The sequence below is a fragment of the Melanerpes formicivorus genome, unplaced genomic scaffold, assembly GCF_026170545.1.
Source record: "Melanerpes formicivorus ecotype bairdi unplaced genomic scaffold, bMelFor1.0.p_v2 SCAF_13, whole genome shotgun sequence".
Taxonomy (NCBI): Eukaryota; Metazoa; Chordata; class Aves; order Piciformes; family Picidae; genus Melanerpes; species Melanerpes formicivorus.
In genome coordinates this window covers 3,732,388-3,752,497 of record NW_027142365.1, presented here as the reverse complement: position 1 = coordinate 3,752,497, position 20,110 = coordinate 3,732,388, and the positions used below count along the sequence as shown (strand labels likewise).

General features: G+C 42.4%; 1 protein-coding gene across 6 annotated transcripts in view; it reads left to right on the top strand.

The window, feature by feature from the left end:
* The window catches only part of ADCYAP1R1 (ADCYAP receptor type I), a 138,896-nt gene that overhangs the window by 26,589 nt on the left and 92,197 nt on the right, over nucleotides 1-20,110 (top strand). For all 6 annotated transcript variants that reach the window (XM_068145905.1, XM_068145904.1, XM_068145902.1 and 3 more), the window contains exon 2: nucleotides 7,239-7,415. In XM_068145905.1, coding sequence (XP_068002006.1) covers nucleotides 7,356-7,415 — 60 coding nt within the window. In that variant the 5' untranslated portion in view covers nucleotides 7,239-7,355. The remainder of the gene's footprint in view (nucleotides 1-7,238; nucleotides 7,416-20,110) is intronic.

The following is a 20,110-nucleotide window of genomic DNA, read 5'->3' as shown; positions in this document are numbered from 1 at the left end:
AGAAGAGAAGAGAAGAGAAGAGAAGAGAAGAGAAGAGAAGAGAGAAGATAAGATTCAGGGGCATCTTATCAATGTGTAGAAATATCTGATAGCAGAATGTATACAGGAAAGAGATGGAGTAAAGCTCCTAGAGTAACAGGACAAGAGACAACAAGCTCAAATATATGTACAGGAGAAGAAACTTTAAGATAAGAAATGTTTTGGAGGGATTTTTTCTGGGGGGGCTGGGGTTTTTTGGTTGGTAGGTTTTGTTTTTGTGGTTTTGGTTTTGTCTTAGCTAGAATGGTCAAGTACTAGAATTGGCTGTGCAGTGGAGTATTGGAGCCTCAACATTTGGAGATATGCAGAACATAATTGGAAATGGGGTTTGAATAACATAAGTCACTTGCACTTGCTGACCCTGCTTTGAGCAGGAGAGTTGGGAGTAGGCAATCTCCAGAGGTCCTTGCCAACCCCAAAGTTCTGTGCATCCCCCTTAGCAGTTATTCTTGCAAGTTCACTTTGCTCTGACTTCTTTGCTACACAAATCCTTGTTGCAGTCAATGATAATGCTAACCCTATTTTGGGTAGAAATATTCCACCACCTGGACTCTCCTTTGCACATGGGTATCATAGAATCTGCACTTTACCATTTCCTGTTTTGTGACCACACCTTTATCTTCATTATTTCAACAGAGAGATCTAATAAAATTCATAGGTGTTTTCTACATGCCATGGAAGCAAAAAGAAAAAGATGAAAAACCCTGTTCCTCCAGATATAAAAAGGCTGAGTGTTGCTGACAGGCTCAGTTATTCTTTGACACTGAAATGCCTAAGCCAGGCAGGAAGTGGAATGTATTTCTTTCAGCTATTTCCATGCAAAATTACTGCTGTCATTATATTGGCACCTTTTAAAACTGTTGGTTCCTGAAGTGAAAAGCAGCCATTTTCCTGAACAGTCAAAATGTTGGATATTGGAAGAGACTACCTGATTGTGCCTTTCAGTAATGGACTTTTTGCAGTGCTTGACCTTCACATCATTTTATGTGTTGGAACGATGGCTGGATGTTCTAGAGGCTTGTGGAAAATACTATAATGAAATCCAAGTTCTTGCTGGCCAACTCTTTCAGGCAAAGGTGTGGCACTTCTGTCTGAGGCCCTCAAGACTTTCACACAGAGCTGAAAAGGGCTGACTTGTCCCTTGTAGCAGCAAATTCTGTCTGAAAATCCAACTCTTAGACCTCCTGATGTAATTACCCTTCAAACCTTGTTGTGTCATTGACAGCAGACATGGTGAGCGGAAGCAAGGACAATAGGAGCTTCCAGTTAAGCATGCTGAGGGAGAAAAGTGAATAAATGTCTTCTTGGTTTCTTTTTAAAGGAAGGTAGATCTCTCTGCTCAGCTGCTGTAAGCCATGGAGATACTCTCATTTCAGTGAATTTGCAAAGATTAATGCAAGCAAGTGAAAAGAGCACAGAGTATTTAAAACCCAAGGAATAAGAAGTGGTATATGAAAGAGAGTAGAAAGACCTCAATGTTGTTCTTTTGGTTTGCCTCAATAGGATTGCTTTTTGCAGACTGCTTTCTATGGAAAACTTTAGAGCTCTTTATGCCTGGTCTTAAATTTTCTTGTGTTTTTCTGCTGTTTTAAACATTTCAGCATCTATATATTGACACTCTAACATATTGACATTCTTCTCAAGCCTTTGTGGTAGGTTGTTATTTCATATTGCTGATCCATTTATTTCAGAAGAGGCTGAAAGTGAGGTTCTTCTGTCCAAATTTAGATAGCCACAACACAGCTGTGACACAACATAGATGTGAATGCATCAACTAGATGTTAAGAATTCTTTTACACTCATGGGAGAGCAGCAGAAAGTTTGAAGTAGATGGTTAAAATAGGTCAGACAAATTGTTTTCTTCTTATGCCTACTTCCCTCTGTTGACTGTATAAAAAGAGCCTTGACAATGAGCTCATACGTGAGCAAGCAGCTTCTGGGTTTCTAAAATTAGGTGGCATGTCCTAGGTCACTGAAGGATTGCTTCCTCAACTCTGCTTATTTCTTGCTGCTTAAGTGTAACAGTTGACATGAGAAAGGTTCATTGTGCCCTTTAATATAAATAACGAAGCTGGCATACCTCATTTGGAACTTTCAGGAGAGAAAACATGAAGTGCACTGGATTACACACCTTGTACTAAGGGCCTAAAGAAGACAGAGTATCAGTTACATAGAGACCTGTTCATATATGAATCAAAGATGCCCATCTAGCAAATTTGTGCCACAAAGCTCTGGCATTCCCTTCCTGGGGGAGAACCTGCAAATGCCAAGGAGTGGTCTGTGAGCCTGACTGACTGGTGATGGTTGGAATGTTTCTCTTGGCATCTTTTTTTCTCTTGCACCTCCATATTCTCCATCCAAGTTTCTTTTCTGTGTAGGGAAATATTCTTTATGTCGTTAGGAATTACTGTGATAACTGTTCATGGAGTAGATGGCTTTGCTGCAATGTAGAGTATTCAGTTTGCAAAAGCTCAACTAATCCTCTGTTTTGTCAGAAGCTTTCAGATTCCCACACAAGTGTAGTACCTTGGTTATGGTGCAGGGTGAAGGATGTGGTGGTTAGCCCTTACTAGACACTGAATTAAGATTAATGAAGTCCTGAATTCACATTTGAACACCACTGGTCTAAGCCATTGTGGGTCAGCTACAAAATGTATTGGGGTTTTTTTTCAGACCACTGCTGTAAATCCCAGAGGACCACAATAAGGAGTCTAGTAGATCAGGTTGTTTCATTCTTTCGGGTAAGATCCCAGTAACAGCTCATAACTGCTTTACAAAGCCCCTAAATATCCCCTTTCACTCATCCTACATGAGTACATTCTGTCTGGGATGCTGTATAACAAATCCACCCATTGTTTGGTGCAGTAAGGTTTGATTCCTTTAAGCAGCAATTCTTGTGTGGGAGTAGGCATGTCTTGAAAGTATCCACAGTGGACAAATTAATCCACATTCAAAGACAGCTAATTCCTTTCTTAAGTCAGTAGCTGACCAAAACAAGTCTTTTCCAGTCATGCTTGAAAAAATATCCTGAAGTTTATTCCATTTTAGTAACTATCAACCAGTCTTCCTTATTGCTGCCTACAACTACCTGAAGGGAGGTTGTAGCCAGGAGGGGGTTGGTCTCTTCTCCCAGTCAACCAGCACCAGAACAAGAGGACACAGTCTCATGATGCATGAGGGAAGGTTTAGGATGGATGTTAGGAAGAAGTTCATCCCAGAAAGAGAGATTTGCCACTGGAATGTGCTGCCCAGGGAGGTGGTGGAGTCACCATCCCTGGAGGTGCTTAGGAATGGTGTGCTTGGTGCCATAGTTTAGTCGATTAGATGGTGGTGGATGATTCATTGGACTTGATGATCTCTGAGGTCTTTTCCAACCTGGTTAATTCTATTCTATTCTATTCTATTCTATTCTATTCTATTCTATTCTATTCTATTCTATTCTATTCTATTCTATTCTATTCTATTCTATTCTATTCTATTCTATTCATTTCTTATTCCTATTCCTACTCCTACTCCTACTCCTACTCCTACTCCTATTCCTATTCCTATTCCTATTCCTATTCCTTTCAGATTCTCACCAGTGATACCTGAAGGTTTATCTTTCTGTATGGGTGAACTGTCTATGCCTTACAGAAATGTGCACTCCCCATGCTATTAGCTATTCTGATTTCACTCATTTGAAATTATGGTAGCTAATGCAGATAAAACAACCTGAAGCACAACCTGAAGCACTAGCAATTTACTAATGGAATTACAGGATTTGGCTACCAGTGACAGCAGAAGATGATATAAGTTAAGCTGCTCTTCCATATCCTGTATTCATGGGTTTATTTCTTTTCCCAGCACTGAGTGGAAATGGAAATGCTTTATAAAACACTGCCTGTCTTTTTTTAAATAGTTCATTTATTTTTCCTAATAAAACATAACTAATAGTAGCTGTTTATGAGATAAGTAGCCTTCTATTGGCAATATCTGGACCCTGCACTTATGTCTATCGTAGAGATTAGGAGCTCCTAAATGACATCCACAATCTCTGCTGCAGATCCAGGGCAGAAGTTCACAGAACTGGCTGTTGTTATTACCTAATAAACACTTGAGTCTCTGTGGATGATAGGAAGACCTCAGCCCAGTTTTTGATGCAGGTTTCCATGACTACCTTGAAGGCAAAAATGAAGTCAGTTCTCATACTTTCTCAGCAAAATGTGAAAAGAAAGCAATGAAAAGGTTTGCAGATGTTCCTGTCTCTTTAGATGTTTCCTTGAAACTAAGATAAGACAGAAAACCTCCACTCTCCAATTTTCAAATCAAGTTGTGGTAGTTGAGGCTGGGTGCCTTCTGCTGCTACCACACAAGATTCACCTTTGGTGCCCCAGGTGTCCGGCCCAGTGGGTGGACACAGGGAGTTAAATATTTCATTCCCATATAAAACCACCTGCAAAGTCCTACACTTCCTCTTTCTTTCCTCATTGCCCTCATGGGAGATGCTCCCTGTCTGGTAATGGAGGCCTTTTAGGCCTGGCTAGGCTTAATGCCAAGAGGAAGAGGAAGGGCAATCTCAGATCCGGCCAGCTGAGATTAGCCTAAGAGTGGAGGGGGGGAAGAAAGAGCCCTGGGGGTTTTGGGTCTACCCTCAGGTGGGGAGAGGGGAGTGTTGGGATGCTTCTGGGTATGCTTTGGGATTTCCTTTTGTCACTGTGCTCGTGGCTCTATGTAAAATATTCACTGCTTTTCCATTTAAACTTTCCATCTCTCCTGCAATCTGTCTGTCTGAGTCTCTGATTTTTTTTGCCCTGGTGGGAGGCAAGGGAGGATCTGCCTTCCAACCCACCACACAAGTGAATGGTGGTTAAAGTAAAATAGGGTCTTCAAATTTTGGTGACCCTATCTGAAAGATCTTCCCTTTTCTACAAGGTATCTGTCCATCCATTTAGTTATGCATCTCCCACCCTTTTATTGCATTTAAATCACATTGCTAACACGCTGGAGTGGCAGAACCCCAGGACAGACTTCAATCTCCACACCACTCTCAGGCCTTTCTGGGCTGGCCTGCCCACAAGAGTACAAACAAGAAATAATTTCAAATCCAGTGTCTGCTAATGCATCTGTCTGGTTTTCTGCTGGTTCTGTTAATAGAGTGACTTTCCCTTTCCAACTCCTCACTGGTGAATGTCACCATGGATGTTTGCTGTCCTCCTCGGCTGAGATCTTATCTGTCCCTCATTATTTGATAAACCATCAGAAACACAGTTAAGTAATTAAATTCAGTACCAGAGCAGAGCAAGAGTGACTGAGTGAGGATGGAAGAAAGCAGATCAGTTTAGAGGGAATATTATGAATCATTGTTCTCCATTTAGGCAGGGTCTGGAGAGAGAAGACAAAAATTTAGAGAGAGGTTATTTTTCCTTTTATTTTTGTTTAATTTTTAATTGAAAGACAGTCTCCTTTCTAAATGCTGATTCCTTGGCAGAGTATGTTACAGTCAGCATAAAAACCAAGTGCCCTTTGATTGTAAAAGTTCTTTTACATTTGCCTTTCTTATTCTCTTATTTATGTTGTGTTCTCAGTCTGCTATCTGTTCTATCTTCTCTCCTTTGCTGCATTTCCTCACATTCCATCTGAAATTGGAAATGCTTTTCTGATACATCCTTGCTTTATTTATTTCTCTAATTATTTGTGCCCTGTGTCCCTGATTTGTTGGTATCCATGATCCCTTTATTTTCTTCTCTCAAGTGCACACTTATGTATTTAAACATTCCTCTGGTTGTGAAGAGCTATGTTGGTTGTGCTTATGCCCATGAAAGGGATAAATGGTGGCATGCAGGAAAACTACCATCAGAAGAGATTTTAAGAAAGGCCTTGACATTTGAAGGCTTCATTTGCACTTGGAAATAAAATAGATGAGAGGTAAATCTTTGACTCTGAGCCAAACCAGTGCGACACACCTCACACTCATTGAACTAAGCTCTCATATCTTCTGGAGCACAAGCCCTACAAGGAGAGGCTGAGGGAGCTGGGGTTGCTTAGCCTGGAGAAGAAGAGGCTCAGGGGAGACCTTCTTGCTCTCTACAACTACCTGAAGGGAGGTTGTAGCCAGGTAGGGGTCAGTCTCTTCTCCCAGGCAACCAGCAACAGGAGAACACAGTCTCAAGCTGCACCAGGGGAGGTTTAGGCTGGATGTTAGGAAGAAGTTCTTCCCAGAAAGAGAGAGTGGCCATTGGGATGTGCTGCCCAGGGAGGTGGTGGAGTCACCATCCCTTGAGGTGTTTAGGAAGAGACTGGATGGGGCACTTGGTGCCATGGTTTAGTTGATTAGATGGTGGTGGATGACTCGTTGGACTTGATGATCTCTGAGGTCCTCTCCAACCTGGTTAATGCTATGCTATGCTATGCTAAGCTATACAGATAAAATAATAGATAGATAGTACCAAGAAATAGAATAGAATAGAATAGAATAGAATAGAATAGAATAGAATAGAATAGAATCGAATAGAATAGAATAGAATAGAATAGAATAGAATAGACCAGGTTGGAAAAGACCTTTGAGATCATTGAGCCCAAGTGTGCAATTCTGCTCATATCCTGACCACTTGCCTGTCTAGCTCCTTGACAGAGACCAAGGAATGGATGTCATAAATATGCATGACACCATCCTCCCTATAAGTCAATCCTGTCTTACGTCATGGCTGAGTCTTTAGCCTGCCAGTACAATTCCTTCCTTTGCTCTGTTGCTGAGTTCTCAAAGAGCTATCAGATTATTAACAACTCTGGACACAGGTTCTGTAATCTGGACAAGTGATCTCTGGGAGTAAATCATCATGTCATACAGTCTCCTAAACGGCCCCCAGACAGCTGTGCTTCTGAGACACTACTGAAAATCATGAAGGTCAAATCATAACTTAAAAAATGAAGCAGACAGTTGAATTCTTTCTCTGGTTCAAAATAATCCACTTTACCTTTTCCTTTGGGTACAATTTAGGGCTTTGAAGCTAGAGAATGTGCTTCAGTCGTGTCTGTGATACAAGTTGCCAATCATACAGACATGTCCTTTGGCTGTAAATTAACTTTCCAAGACCGGTTTGGTTGATCTCTAATATGTAAAGCTCACAATTTAGGTGATGTTGTTTTTCTCTTCCTGCCCAATTCTTTTTCATTCTCTTTCTGTTTTCTGTGTTTACAATAAATTTCCTCTTTCCTTGCAGATATCTGAGCCTTGATGTGAAGACCTAAACCAAAAGATTAGCAGAGAGCGTGTGCTTCAGCCCTGATTATAGCATTAACAAGCAGAACTTCACTGAAGTTCAAGACCACGAGAAAAGATGGGTGTGAATTGGAACATCTGCTACATCTGCTTGTTCACTCTCATGTTGCTTCCCATGGTAAGAAAAAATGGTTTTATTTACATTGTACTGATTTAAATACCTCTTCTCAAGGCCAACACTTGCTAAGGGTGAAGGATCTGTTGCTGATACTCATTCTGGTTTTATGTGTGGCCTCATAGTTTATGTTAACACTTTCCCAACCTCCTTTCTGGATGCAATAGAGCTGTGATCATGGCTCACCCTGTAGAAGAGCCCTTGGGGGGATTTGTTCCCTACTTGCATCTGAGGTTAAAAGTAATAAAATAGAATAAAGTAAAATAAAATAAAATAAGACAAAGTACAATACAATAAAATAAAAAAAAAATAAAATAAACCACAATAAAACACAACAAAACAAAATAAAATCAAATTCAATTAAAATTCAATTAAATTCAATTAAAATCCTCTTCTGCAGGCTATACAATCCCAGCTCCCTCAGCCTCTCCTTATAGGGCTGTGCTTGAAGCCTCTCCCCAGCCTCATTGCCCTTCTCTGGACACATTCAAGTGTCTCAATGTCCTTCTTAAGTTGAGGGGCCCAGAACTGGACACAGGACTCAGGGTGAGGCCTAACCAGTGCTGAGTACAGGGGCACCCACTCCTGCTGGCCACACAATGATAATGTTAACCCTACTCAAGTGTCTCAATGTCCTTCTTAAACCGAGGAGCCCAGAACTGGACTCAGTAACCTCTATACAAATGCCATGCAATTGCTTAGTGTACAGCTATTCTCATGTTACTACACTTTAATCACCAGCCTTTGTGAAGAACTCTTGACATATAATTTGGACTCATTTTAAAATAAGAACTATTTAATATGGTAGTGATGTGGCCAGAGTATCTTTTAGCAGTTTTCACAGAATGTCTTGCTCATTTGTATCGATTGTGTGACCTGCCTTTCACAGAGCCTAGTGGTCAGCACACAGAGCTTTATTTTGGCACATAAAAACACACACTTTTTCCTCTTAGGTCTGATCTAGAGACCATTTTCATTAACTGCATGTTTGAAATGTAGCATTATTCAGCCAAATTCTGTGGAATTGAATTGGTAGTATACTCCTTTTCACCCAAATAATATCACTCTTTATCATATGAATGTCTGGGCTTCACATTTCTTTCTAGTTCCTGACTCCTCTGACTATTGCCCAGACTTTCTAGTCAGATAGGAGGTGTAGCTTAATAACAAAGTGAGTATGTTGAATTTTTATACTGCACAAGATTTCTTCTAAATTAATGGGGAGGGGACACCCCCCCATCCCCCCAATTTCACCTGTTTTAGATGCTTATGTCAGGATGAGATTCCTGCCTTCTTGCCTATGAAAGTAGATTAGCTCCAGTTTAGATGCTGGTGTTGTGGATGCACAGTAGAGTACACAAACACAGCTTATTACTTCTGCCAAGTGTCATCTCTCAGTCTCTCAGGAGTTCCCATTTTAGGCTAAACCTAGGGCAGCCACAGCATTTCCTCATAGAATTGTTTTGAACCTTTAAGATCATTAAGTCCAACCTGGAACTACTAGGTCACCACTAAACCACAGTCATCTGTAAATGCTGATGAGAAGCAATCTACACAAAGTGAAACTGGGAAGCAGTCTGGTAGCTGAATTCCTGGGTATTCAAGAATATTTTGTTTTCCAGACTGGAGCAAAATGAACTAAATGGTTGCATGACTGGAAAGGCAAAGGACTTTTCTGAAGCAGCCAGTGATCTTCAAGGGTTCAATACTTCTGATATTCAGCTTGAGACATCCAAAAGGTGTCTTCTTATTTAGAGCTGAGCAATTTTTAATTAAGGGAAATAAATATAACTGAGCATTTCTCTTGAGCTTTCAGATGAATGACCTTCTTGACAAATGGGGAAGGACAGAAAGTTTCCAATTCCTAGCATTTCAGGAGATAACTGTGATCGCTGGGCTGGATAATTAGTGATGAGCTCCAGCATTTGGAAAGCACAGCTCTCTAATGAAATACTGTGAAGCAAACTAGAGCTAATAAGGACAAATATGATTTTGTATATGCTGTTTCTGCAAAGTTTATGATCTTGTTTATGACTGTAAGACTTTGTTATGGTCTCTTGAAGGAATCCAGGTACTAAAGTTAACTCTTTCACCCACATTAACTTGTGCATTTCATAGAAGCATAGAAAGGTTTGGGTTGGAAGAGACCTTAAAGACTATTTAGTTCCAATCAGGTTGCTCAGTGCAAACACATTTCTTTACCCAAACACACACACACACACACACTTCTTTGGGCAGTAAAGAGGTTTATGCCCATGGCAGAGATTGTGCTATAATTTGTGTATAGAATTCATTCCTTACAACACCCAGATGTTTCATTTCACAGACTGAAATTCAAGAATGCTATAATGTTATTGATGTTTTGGGGGTGGGGTTTGCAATGCTTCTGGTGACACATCTTCTCTGTGTCAGGGCACACACTTTCTCTTCAAACCACCTCTAATGTGCTGTGCTGGAGTCCTCAAGTTGGTGGTTTTCTGACATGCAGAGTGATGTGATTTAAAAATATAAGTAACTAATAGGGAGAATTTGATCATCATCCTAGCCTCCAAGAAGTTCTCTTCTTTTATATTGCTTTTCTCTAAACACATCTGTTATTCTCCAAGAAATCTCCAGTTAGGCTGAAGGAGAGGTCCTGTTCTTGGCAGCTGGGATTGATCCTCCTTTTGTGATGCCTCTCCATCCCTCGTGGTCAGTGTGGTTGCATTAGCCCCTGAGGCTGTACACCTGCTTGAATGTGCAGGTTTTGGTTTCAACAATAGACAAGCCCATTTTACCTGCAGAAAACCAGAGCCCCTGGAAGAATACCTGCATTCAAAAACAGGCTGAAAAAACCAAAGGGGGGAGGGGAGAAGGCAGAAAAGGGGGGTATTAATGGAAATATTAATGGAGGGTTCTAGGTAGACTCAAGTATGGATTCATACCAAACAACTAGAAAATAATGTGCTAACATATAATGAGGAATGGGCATGTTGAATCAATTTGAATTGTCAGAGATGAGCTTGGTTAGATTGTTCATGTGTTTAACAGGCTGTTCTGTATTTGCCTATCACAAAGACACCCCACCCTCTTATTAATAATTTAGAATAGAATAGAATAGAATAGACCAGACCAGGTTGGAAGAGACCTTCAAGATCATTGTGTCCAACCCATCAACCAATCCAGCACACCTAAACAACTAAACCATGGCACCAAGCACCCCATTAAGTCTCCTCCTGAACACCTCCAATGATGGTGAATCCACCACCTCCCCAGGCAGCACATTCCAATGGGCAATCACTCTCTCTGTATAGAACTTCTTCCTAACATCCAACTTAAACCTCTCCTGGTGCAGCCTGAGACTGTGTCCTCTTGTTCTGGTACTGGCTGCCTGGGAGAAGAGACCAACATCCACTTGTCTACAACCTCCCTTCAGGTAGTTGTAGAGAGTGATAAGGTCACCCCTGAGCCTCCCCTTCTCCAGGCTAAGCAACCCCAGCTCCCTCAGTCTCTCCTCATAGGGCTTGTGTTCCAAACCCCTCACCAACTTCGTTGCCCTTCTCTGGACTCGTTCCAGCAAGTCAACCTCCTTCCTAAACTGAGGGGCCCAGAAGTGGACACAGTACTCGAGGTGCAGCTTAACCAGTGCAGTGTACAGGGGCAGAATGACCTCCCTGCTCCTGCTGGCCACACTGTTCTTGATGCAGTCCAGGATGCCATTAGTCCTCTTGGCTGCCTGGGCACACTGCAGGCTTATGTTTAGCTTACCATCGACCAGTACCCCCAGGTCCCTCTCTACCTGGCCGCTTTTTAGGACTACAGGCAGGATCTAGAAGCCTTTTAGAGAAATTCTTGAGCTTTGAGCTTTTTTTGTTCTCCTCATTTCAAGTACTGTCCTAGCTTTAAATATCCATGTTGCTATTTTAGCTGGGTGTAATCCATTTTTGTTAGCCAGCCTGCTTCTTTTCAGTCACTCAATTCTTCCCTTTGTTTTGTCTGAACAACTCTTTTAATTTGCACATCATTTTTCTTCATCCTACCAATTTTTATGTTTGCTTCTGATTTCCCATTCACTGCCACGCTGATTGATTTCTCATCCTGCTCATCTAGGATAGCAGTGGGCTTGGGGGTTTATTTTTCTTTGAATGGAAATATTAAGAAAAGTCATCATAAAATTATCGAGGAGATAGGATCCTAGGCCATCATCCCTTTGTCTGGTTCCAAATGTACTTGAGAAACAATGAAATTCATGACTCACAAAGTTGGCTTGGTGTATGAACTGAATTTTAAATGTAACTGCAATGCAGGTGTTCCAACAATGTAATAATTCAATCAGATGCATTTTTTTCCCCCCCCAGCTAATACTTGAAAAGACTTGGGGATGCATTTTTAATAATATTGCTAAGCTTAAACCTTTCAAATGATGAGATATGCTCCATAGTGTTTCATTAGCTGGCAAACATGGTCACTGGCTTCCATTAAAAATAATTAATACAGTGAAACAAACAAACAAAACAGAAAACACAGAGATGAAAATGAAAGGTGTAATGGATGCCTCTTTTATACCAACACCGAAGTGTGATCGCTCTGCGAGGGTCAGATGGGCCAGTATGGATTTGGATGCAAAGAGACAGCACCTCACAGGTCAGAGAATGAAACTTCTATCAGACTATGGTTAAGTAACTCCTGAAGAGGTGAAGAGAGAGACTGGATCTCTTTGCTCAGACCCTGCTTACTGAAGAGGGTAATATTTCTCTATCTTTTGAGGATGTGTATAACCTACAGAGCAGAGAGCTGTCTGTGTCGTCCATTATTCATCTGTAGCTGTCACTTCCAGTGCCAGGCTATGTTCAAACAGTTTCATCTACATTTCAATCTCTGACATGTTTTAAAGATGAGAGACAGCACATCCAGACATACCATTCTACCAGATTCTCTCCAGCCCTGCTGTGTTTGTTTAGAGCATCCATTTTCTGCTGCAGCCCAAACGTGAGGTTCCTCAGGCACATATAGAGATGGCTGTGTTGGTCCTTGCTCTTTAATCAAACACTTTTTTTCCTGATAGGAGTTAATGAGACAGCATTTCATGAGTTTATCTGCCTTATAATTTGTAATACCTCATAACCTTAGTAAGAAGTCAGGTTCCCTGTAGGATGGTCTAGTCATGAGGTCTGTGGTGATGGGTTGGACTTGATGATCTTTGAGGTCTCTTCCAATCTTGGTGATACTGTGATACTCTGATTGCAATCATCCCTAACATAAGGCAGTTACATGAGACTTCCCTGTTACTTATGTAATGCAGAGACAAATATGTACAGATGTAGCTGGGGAACTCCTGGGAACGTTCCCCAAAGGAGAAAAAACTCAGCTAGCTAAGACCTTTCTGCTGCTATGTCTTTTCCTCTTTAACATAAGAGTTGCTGCTGGGGCAATCAGCAGAATGTAACCTCTTAAAAGAGTCATAGAACCACAGAATGGTTTGGGTTGTAAGATGGCTTTAAAGGTCATCTAGTCCAAGCCTTGCAGTGAGAAGGGACATCTTCAACTAAAGCAGGTTGCTTAGAGCCTGACCTGAAATGGTTCCAGGGATTGAGCATTTACCACTTCTGTGGGCAACCTGAGACAGTGCTTCACCACCCTCAGTGTAAAAGGTTTCTTCCTTCTATCTAGTCTAAATCTGCCTACTTTAAGGGGGAGAAAAAGATCTTCTTATCCAATCTATACCAATCTTTCTTACAAGCCAGAAAAAAAAAGCCTATCCATGCCTTTTTTAAAAGAAAACAAAAAAACCCCACCTCTTAGGATGTGTAATACTGGGCAAGGTAATTTCAGAGAGAAATTTCTGATGTTGTGTCACAAAACACAAATCCAAGAAAATCAATGTTGCAAAGTAACATCAGTGCCCTTGGTACCAAACAGCTTTCAGAGAAACAAAATTAAGGGTCCTTGGTTCCAGATGGTCCTTAGCCTGCCAGGTAGGTGGGAGAGGTATTGACAGAGTGTCACGGTGATAGATATCTCAGGGTGATATATCTAAGTTCCTGGAGTTTTCTGAGGAAGCCCAACAAACTGACACTCCTAAGATGCTGGTGGGAGACCTCAATGCTGTCTTGGCACTGTCTGGTACACTGACACTGGGCACAAGAAGTATTAGTTGTGTTTGTTGCAGAAGTTGAAGAGAGGCACACTTGGTGAAAATGAGAGGATGACCATGAGCCAGCAGTGTGCTCTTGTGGCCAGGAAGGCCAATGCCATTCTGGGCTGGATTAGAAGGGCTGTGACCAGTAGGTCAAGAGAGGTTCTCCTCCCCCTCTACTCTGCCCTGGTGAGGCTGCATCTGGAATATTGTGTTCAGTTCTGGGCCCCTCAGTTCAAGAAAGACAGTGAGCTGCTTGAGAGAGTCCAGCACAGAGCCACAATGATGATGAAGGGAGTGGAACATCTTCCATATGAGCAGAGGCTGAGGGATCTGAGGGATATTTAGCTTAGAGAAGAGGAGACTGAGAAGTGACCTCATCAATGTTTATAAATACTTCAAGGGTGAGTGCCAAGAGGATGGAGCCAGGCTCTGCTCAGTGGTGCCCAATGCCAGGACAAGGGGCAGTGGTGGAAGTTCAGGCATAGGAAGTTTCATGTAAATATGAGGAAATTTTTTTCCCTGTGAGGTTGACAGAACACTGGAACAGGCTGCCCAGGGGGTTATAGACTCTCCCTCTCTGGAGATATTCAAAACTCACCTGGATGTGTTCCTGTGTGATCTACTCTAGGTGATCCTGCTCTGGCAGGGGGGCTGGACTGGATGAGCTTTTGAGGGCCCTTCCAGCCCCTGAAATTCTGTGATTCTGTGATTTTAAGCTTATTAAGCTTATTTGCACACACCAGGAATGACAACCAAAAAAAGAGAAAAACCCAGAAAGTCTAAAGATTGACATCTTCCACCAACCAGTGGGTGACACTGCTCAGCATAAACACAGGTACCTACAGCAACTTTCCTTCAGGCAGGCAAGATATCTAGGTCTCAGAAACACATGGCAGCAGGTTACAAAACACCTCCAGGGAGGTGGTTGAGGCCCGGTCCCTGGAGGTGCTTAAGACCAGGCTGGACGTGGCTCTGGCCAGGCTGATCTAGTGTGAGGTGTCCCTGCCCATGGCAGGGGGGTTGGAACTAGATGATCCTTGTGGTCCCTTCCAGCCCTGACTGACACTATGAAATGGTTGCCCAACATTAATGTGTTAACTTTTTTTGCCCTCTGGTACTAGCAGTGATTTCTGTGACAGGCAAATAATATGATGACAACACTGATTTAAGGACATTAATATGATTCTTTTCCCTGCTGGTTTTGTGTTCATGAGCTTGGAGGAGTGTTGGATGAGCAGTCAAATAACAAACTGGGGGGAAAAAAAGAAAAGAAAAAGCCTTTAAAAATGATCCTGTATAAAAGAATAATAATAAAAAAATAATCAGAAGCAGTTATTTTTCATCTTCCTCTGCTATTAATATCCAGCACCTGGAGGGATATTATTCACCTCTCTAGCAAGTGTGTTGCTGGCCTGCTCCTCCTTGGGCTTGCTGAGTCAGCAGCTAGGAAGATTCACTGTGGAGTCAGCTTAAAGAGGTACAGAATACAGAATTAACCAGCTTGGAAAATCCCTTTGAGATCATGAAGCCCAATCTATCACCCAACACCATCTAATGCATTAAACCTCAGTGCCTCATCCAGTCTCTTTTTAAACCCTTCCAGCGATGGTTGCGATGCAGAACATTAAAAGGAAGGGGAAATTGAAAGCAAAGAGCAGGGAGAGAGGGAAAGAATGTGAGAAACCCCAGATTTTCCTCACTGCACTGCTAGGCATTTGGTCTTTTCTGTGTCTTCCTGCCACTCTCACCACGGCTTGTCCTAAACAGCCATTCTTTACCTTTGCTTCTCAATCTGGTAAGCAAACACTCCAAGGGCTTCTCAGAGTGAATACATGTCCTACAGCAAGAATTGAAGCCTTTCTGAGGATCATGTAGCTGTGCTATAAGCCTGCCTGTGGGAGCATGCAGGATGAGTGCTTGCCCCAGGGCTACACACCACAAGGCCCAGCAGATGAACTATCCAGGTTTCCCAAGCAGTAGCCATAGGGTTAGGAAGCAGATGCAAGGCAAAGTGTACAGTGCTTAAAGCCGCTTCTAGGGCTTCTTTTTCAGGGCAGTGGAGACATGGCTGTTTAATCAACATCTAGGATGCCCATTAAAAAGCACTGACAAACATAATGCATAAGTGTTTCTATCACTGCAGTCCCCAAGGGCACAGAACCCAACACAACAGACCCCTCTTTGTTACTCTGGGTGGGGGGATGAATAGCTCACTCCAGGGCAGCCTTTGCTCAAGCTTTTGAAAAGAAAATTGAGTTATTTAGGCTAAATGCCCACTGTTGATTTAGTCATTTGAGGACTGCTAAAATGATTTGTCAATAATTTGAGCTACTGGTATTGGCATACTTGGGAAGGGAAAGAACAGAATTACTAATTCATTATATCACTATCATTATAACCTGATATCTGCAGTGGAACACGTTGCATATTTTGGCACAAAACTGGTTTGGAGTTTTATTTTGGCTTTCTTGTTTGCTAAGGGCTTGCTGGGTAACTGATAATGCAAAAGGCAGATTAGATAAGATTAGAGAGACGTTAAAGCTCAAGGGTACAAATTTGTGTAGAGTTCCTCACCAATATTAATGTACTTTTTTTTTCTTGCTGCCTTCTGGCCAAGCTGGTTTTAGTTATTATAGCTCTGTTAGCCAGTTTTATGACAATTTACTCCATTACTTAAAAACTGCAACAAAATATACATGACATGTTTGTGTTGCACTAGAAACTAAATCCTGGTGCAATTACAGGCTAAGCTACCCCACTGTAGCAATGCAGATATGCAAAATCTAACCCTTTTTAGCCATCCTCTGTTGTCTGTTGCATCTGAACTAATGCAGAAACAGCAGGTAAACAAATGCATATGCTAATTTAAAATAACTGTTCAACCTCACTCTGTGCTTTCAGTTTAAAAGCTTTGACTTCCAAAGTGATGAAGTTTAATAGAATTTAATAGAATAAACCAGGTTGGAAGAGACCTTCAAGATCATCGTGTCCAACCCATCAACCAATCCAACCCACCTAAACAACTATCCCATGGCACCAAGCACCCCATCAAGTCTCCTCCTGAACACCTCCAGTGATGGTGACTCCACCACCTCCCCAGGCAGCCCATTCCAATGGGCAATCACTCTCTCTGTATAGAACTTCTTCCTAACATCCAACCTAAACCTCCCCTGGTGCAGCCCGAGACTGTGACCTCTTGTTCTGGTACTGGCTGCCTGGGAGAAGAGACCAACATCCACCTGCCTACAACCTCCCTTCAGGTAGTTGTAGACAGCAATAAGGTCACCCCTGAGTCTCCTCCTCTCCAGGCTAAGCAACGCCAGCTCCCTCAGCCTCACCTCATAGGGCTTGTGTTCCAAACCCCTCACCAACTTTGTTGCCCTTCTCTGGACATGTTCCAGGAAGTCAACCTCCTTCCTAAACTGAGGGGCCCAGAAGTGGACACAGGACTCAAGGTGTGTCCTAACCAGTGCAGTGCACAGGGGCAGAATGACCTCCCTGCTCCTGCTGGCCACACTGTTCTTGATGCAGGCCAGGATGCCATTGGCCCTCTTGGCTGCCTGGGCACACTGCAGGCTCATGTTCAGCCTACCATCGACCAATACCCCCAGGTCCCTCTCTACCTGATCGCTCTCCAGCCACTCTGACCCCAGCCTGTAGCACTGCATGGGGTTGTTGTGGCCAATGTGCAGAACCCAGCACTTGGATGTGGTAAATCTCATGACACTGGATTCTGCCCACCTGCCCAGCCTGTCGAGTTGTTATCCATCCAGCAACTGGTTGGAGCTGTAGGCATTCCCTAGCATGCTCCATTTGCAGAGCAGCTGTGGGGGAGTCAGAAATTTTGTACAAACAGGTAACATCAGCAGGAATGGGCTGGAAGATGCTAAAGGGTCTTTGATACCATAAGAAAAGGAGAATGTGATCAAAGCTATGCATAGGCATTTCTTTTTCTATCCCTCCAGGTGATCTATCTGCCCCTAAATCCTGAAAGCTATGGGTGGCTTCAGAAAAGTCTAACAGAAGAACCCCATTCTCAGATAAATTGATTTTTTTCCACCAGTTTCATACCAAAGTTTAGACAAAGACAGATTTTGTTAATTCTCTAAAGAAACAAAATGAACTTCAGCACAAGTTCAAAGCCTCATTAGCCAGCAGAGTATCCAAACAGGAGCTCACACAGGAAGACACTACTCCATGAGATCAATGGCTAAAGCTTTGTGCTACTGGAATTTCATGTTAGTATTTCAAGCAATTCAGAGATATATTTCCTGCTTTTTTTTTTTTTTGTCTTATTACAATTCAGAAATAGGTGGAGAGGAAATGATGTGCGTGTCTTGATTCCATTCCACATATATGGCCGTAGGACAGGCAATAAGGGCCTGGACTATCTGAGAAGTGAAAATAGAGTACATGGTGGAAATGAGTTTTCAGTCTGTAACTGGAAATACTTTATCAGAAGAGAAATTAATTTCTGGGTATGAGTAAGGAGCTGCAAATTAAGCTCTTAAGGCTAATAACTGTGAAATTTTGGCCACTTCAGGTCTAGGGCAGACATTCACATGGGGAAATTAATCTGAACCTGAGCAACAATCTTTTCTAAGACTTCTGTTTTAATAGGAACAGCAGTGGAGGGAAAGACACAGGCATGAAGTCATGAATAAACTCTTTATTTAGAATAAACCAAACCAGGTTGGAAGAGGCCTTCAAGATCATCGCGTCCAACCCATCAACCAATCCAACCCACCTAAACAACTAACCCATGGCACCAAGTACCCCATCAAGTCTCCTCCTGACCATCATGCAAAGCAGGATCTGTTTTTCTTGATGCTGTAGGTATTGTGTGTCTCTCCAGCATTAGAACAGGTTGCCCAGGGAAGTGGTAGAGTCACCATCCCTGGAGATGTTAAAAACTGTGCAGCCATGGCACTTCAGGGCATGGTTTACTGGGAATGGTGATGTTAGGTTGACAGTTGGACTTGATCTTAGAGCTTTTTTTCCAATCAATTCTATGAAGCCCTAGCCGGCACTATTATTATAGAGGCAAAATTGGGCTTGTACTCCTGGGTTGCATACTGTGTCAGGACAGGTGGAGGCGTGTGGGAATCTAGGATGGCTGAAACTGTCAGAAACAGGGATCAGTGGTGCTACGGTGTGGTCATTGCCACAGATGAAATAAGACCCAACATTTTCACATGCAAATAGGCTCTCTTAGCCCACATACAAGGACCCTATTATATATGGCATGCATAAAGTCTGCAGCAGAACCCTGAACTCTTTCTCCGGAATGTGAATTTATTGTGATCTTCCGGTATCTCAAGGAGGCCTACAAGAAAGTTGCTGAGGGGCTTTTGGAGTGTCAGGTAATAATAGGACAGGGGGAATGGAAAAGAAATAGAAATGGGTAGATTCAGATTGCATCTCAGGAAGAAGTTTTTCCCCATGAGGGTGGTGAGGCACTGGCACAGATTGCCCAGGGAGGTGGTGGCAGCCTCATCCCTGGAGGTGTTTGCAGCCAGGCTGGATGTGGCTGTGAGCAACCTGCTGTGGTGTGAGGTGTCCTTGCCCATGGCAGGGGGGCTGGAACTGGATGATCCTTGAGGTCCCTTCCAAACCTAACAATTCTATGATTCTGTGATGCTTCCACTCATTCAGCAAATTATACTTTGGAAGAGGGGCTTGGACACATTGGCCAGCTATTATTTTTAGTGTAGAGTAGCAACCATGTATTTTGGGGGGTTAAACACCCACCCCCGCTTTGTTATTTTCCTTTTTTTTTCTCTCTCTCTTTTTTTTTTTGTGACACTGAAAAATTCTCTTGTTTAAATATGTAAAAGATTCTGAGTCCTGAATGTCTGCACACTGCAGTCAGCTGCAAACAGCACAGCTGAAGCATCTGTTACTGTTGGAGAGAGCCCCTATGCCACCAAGTTCTGCATCAAGAATGCCCTTGTACCTGCCAACTGAGGTGACTGTTTAACAGTTTTGATGCCTGCTGCATTTTGTTGGAGCTGAGAACAGGAAGATAATAGGATACATGCTGAAACTGTCCTTATTCAGGAGGATATTCCTTATCTGAGCAAACTTCTGTACAGCAGTAGAGCAGAAAATGCTGGAGCAGAATCTGGGTCATGGCAAGACTCTGAAAGTGAGACCTGTGGCTTAGCTGTCAGGTTCTGAAATTCATCCAAATCCTGCTGGTTGATTTGGAATGAAGTCACCCTTTAAGGGGGAGATCTGTGCTTAGAAGGAGACCATCTCTATTGCTGCATGTTGTCCCTCCTTAAATCAAATCCCACCCTGCAGTGGTATAAGAGTAAAATGGGCATTTTATATAGGATGTGCAATCTGGTAAATTGCTCTGGTGCTTTGTTTCATTTTCTAGTGATTTTTGCAGTGTTGTTTTGTAACGCATTGCATTTCTCAACTTTTGAGATGTGCTGGAGGTTCAGCTCATGAAATAGTCAGTTAGGATTCTCTAAGAACAAATGATGAGCAGTGCATCTGTGATAAATTCATTGCTGCATCCATTTTATGCTGCTAGGAAGTTTTTCTGCCTTGCCTCTTCCTTCCTAATCCT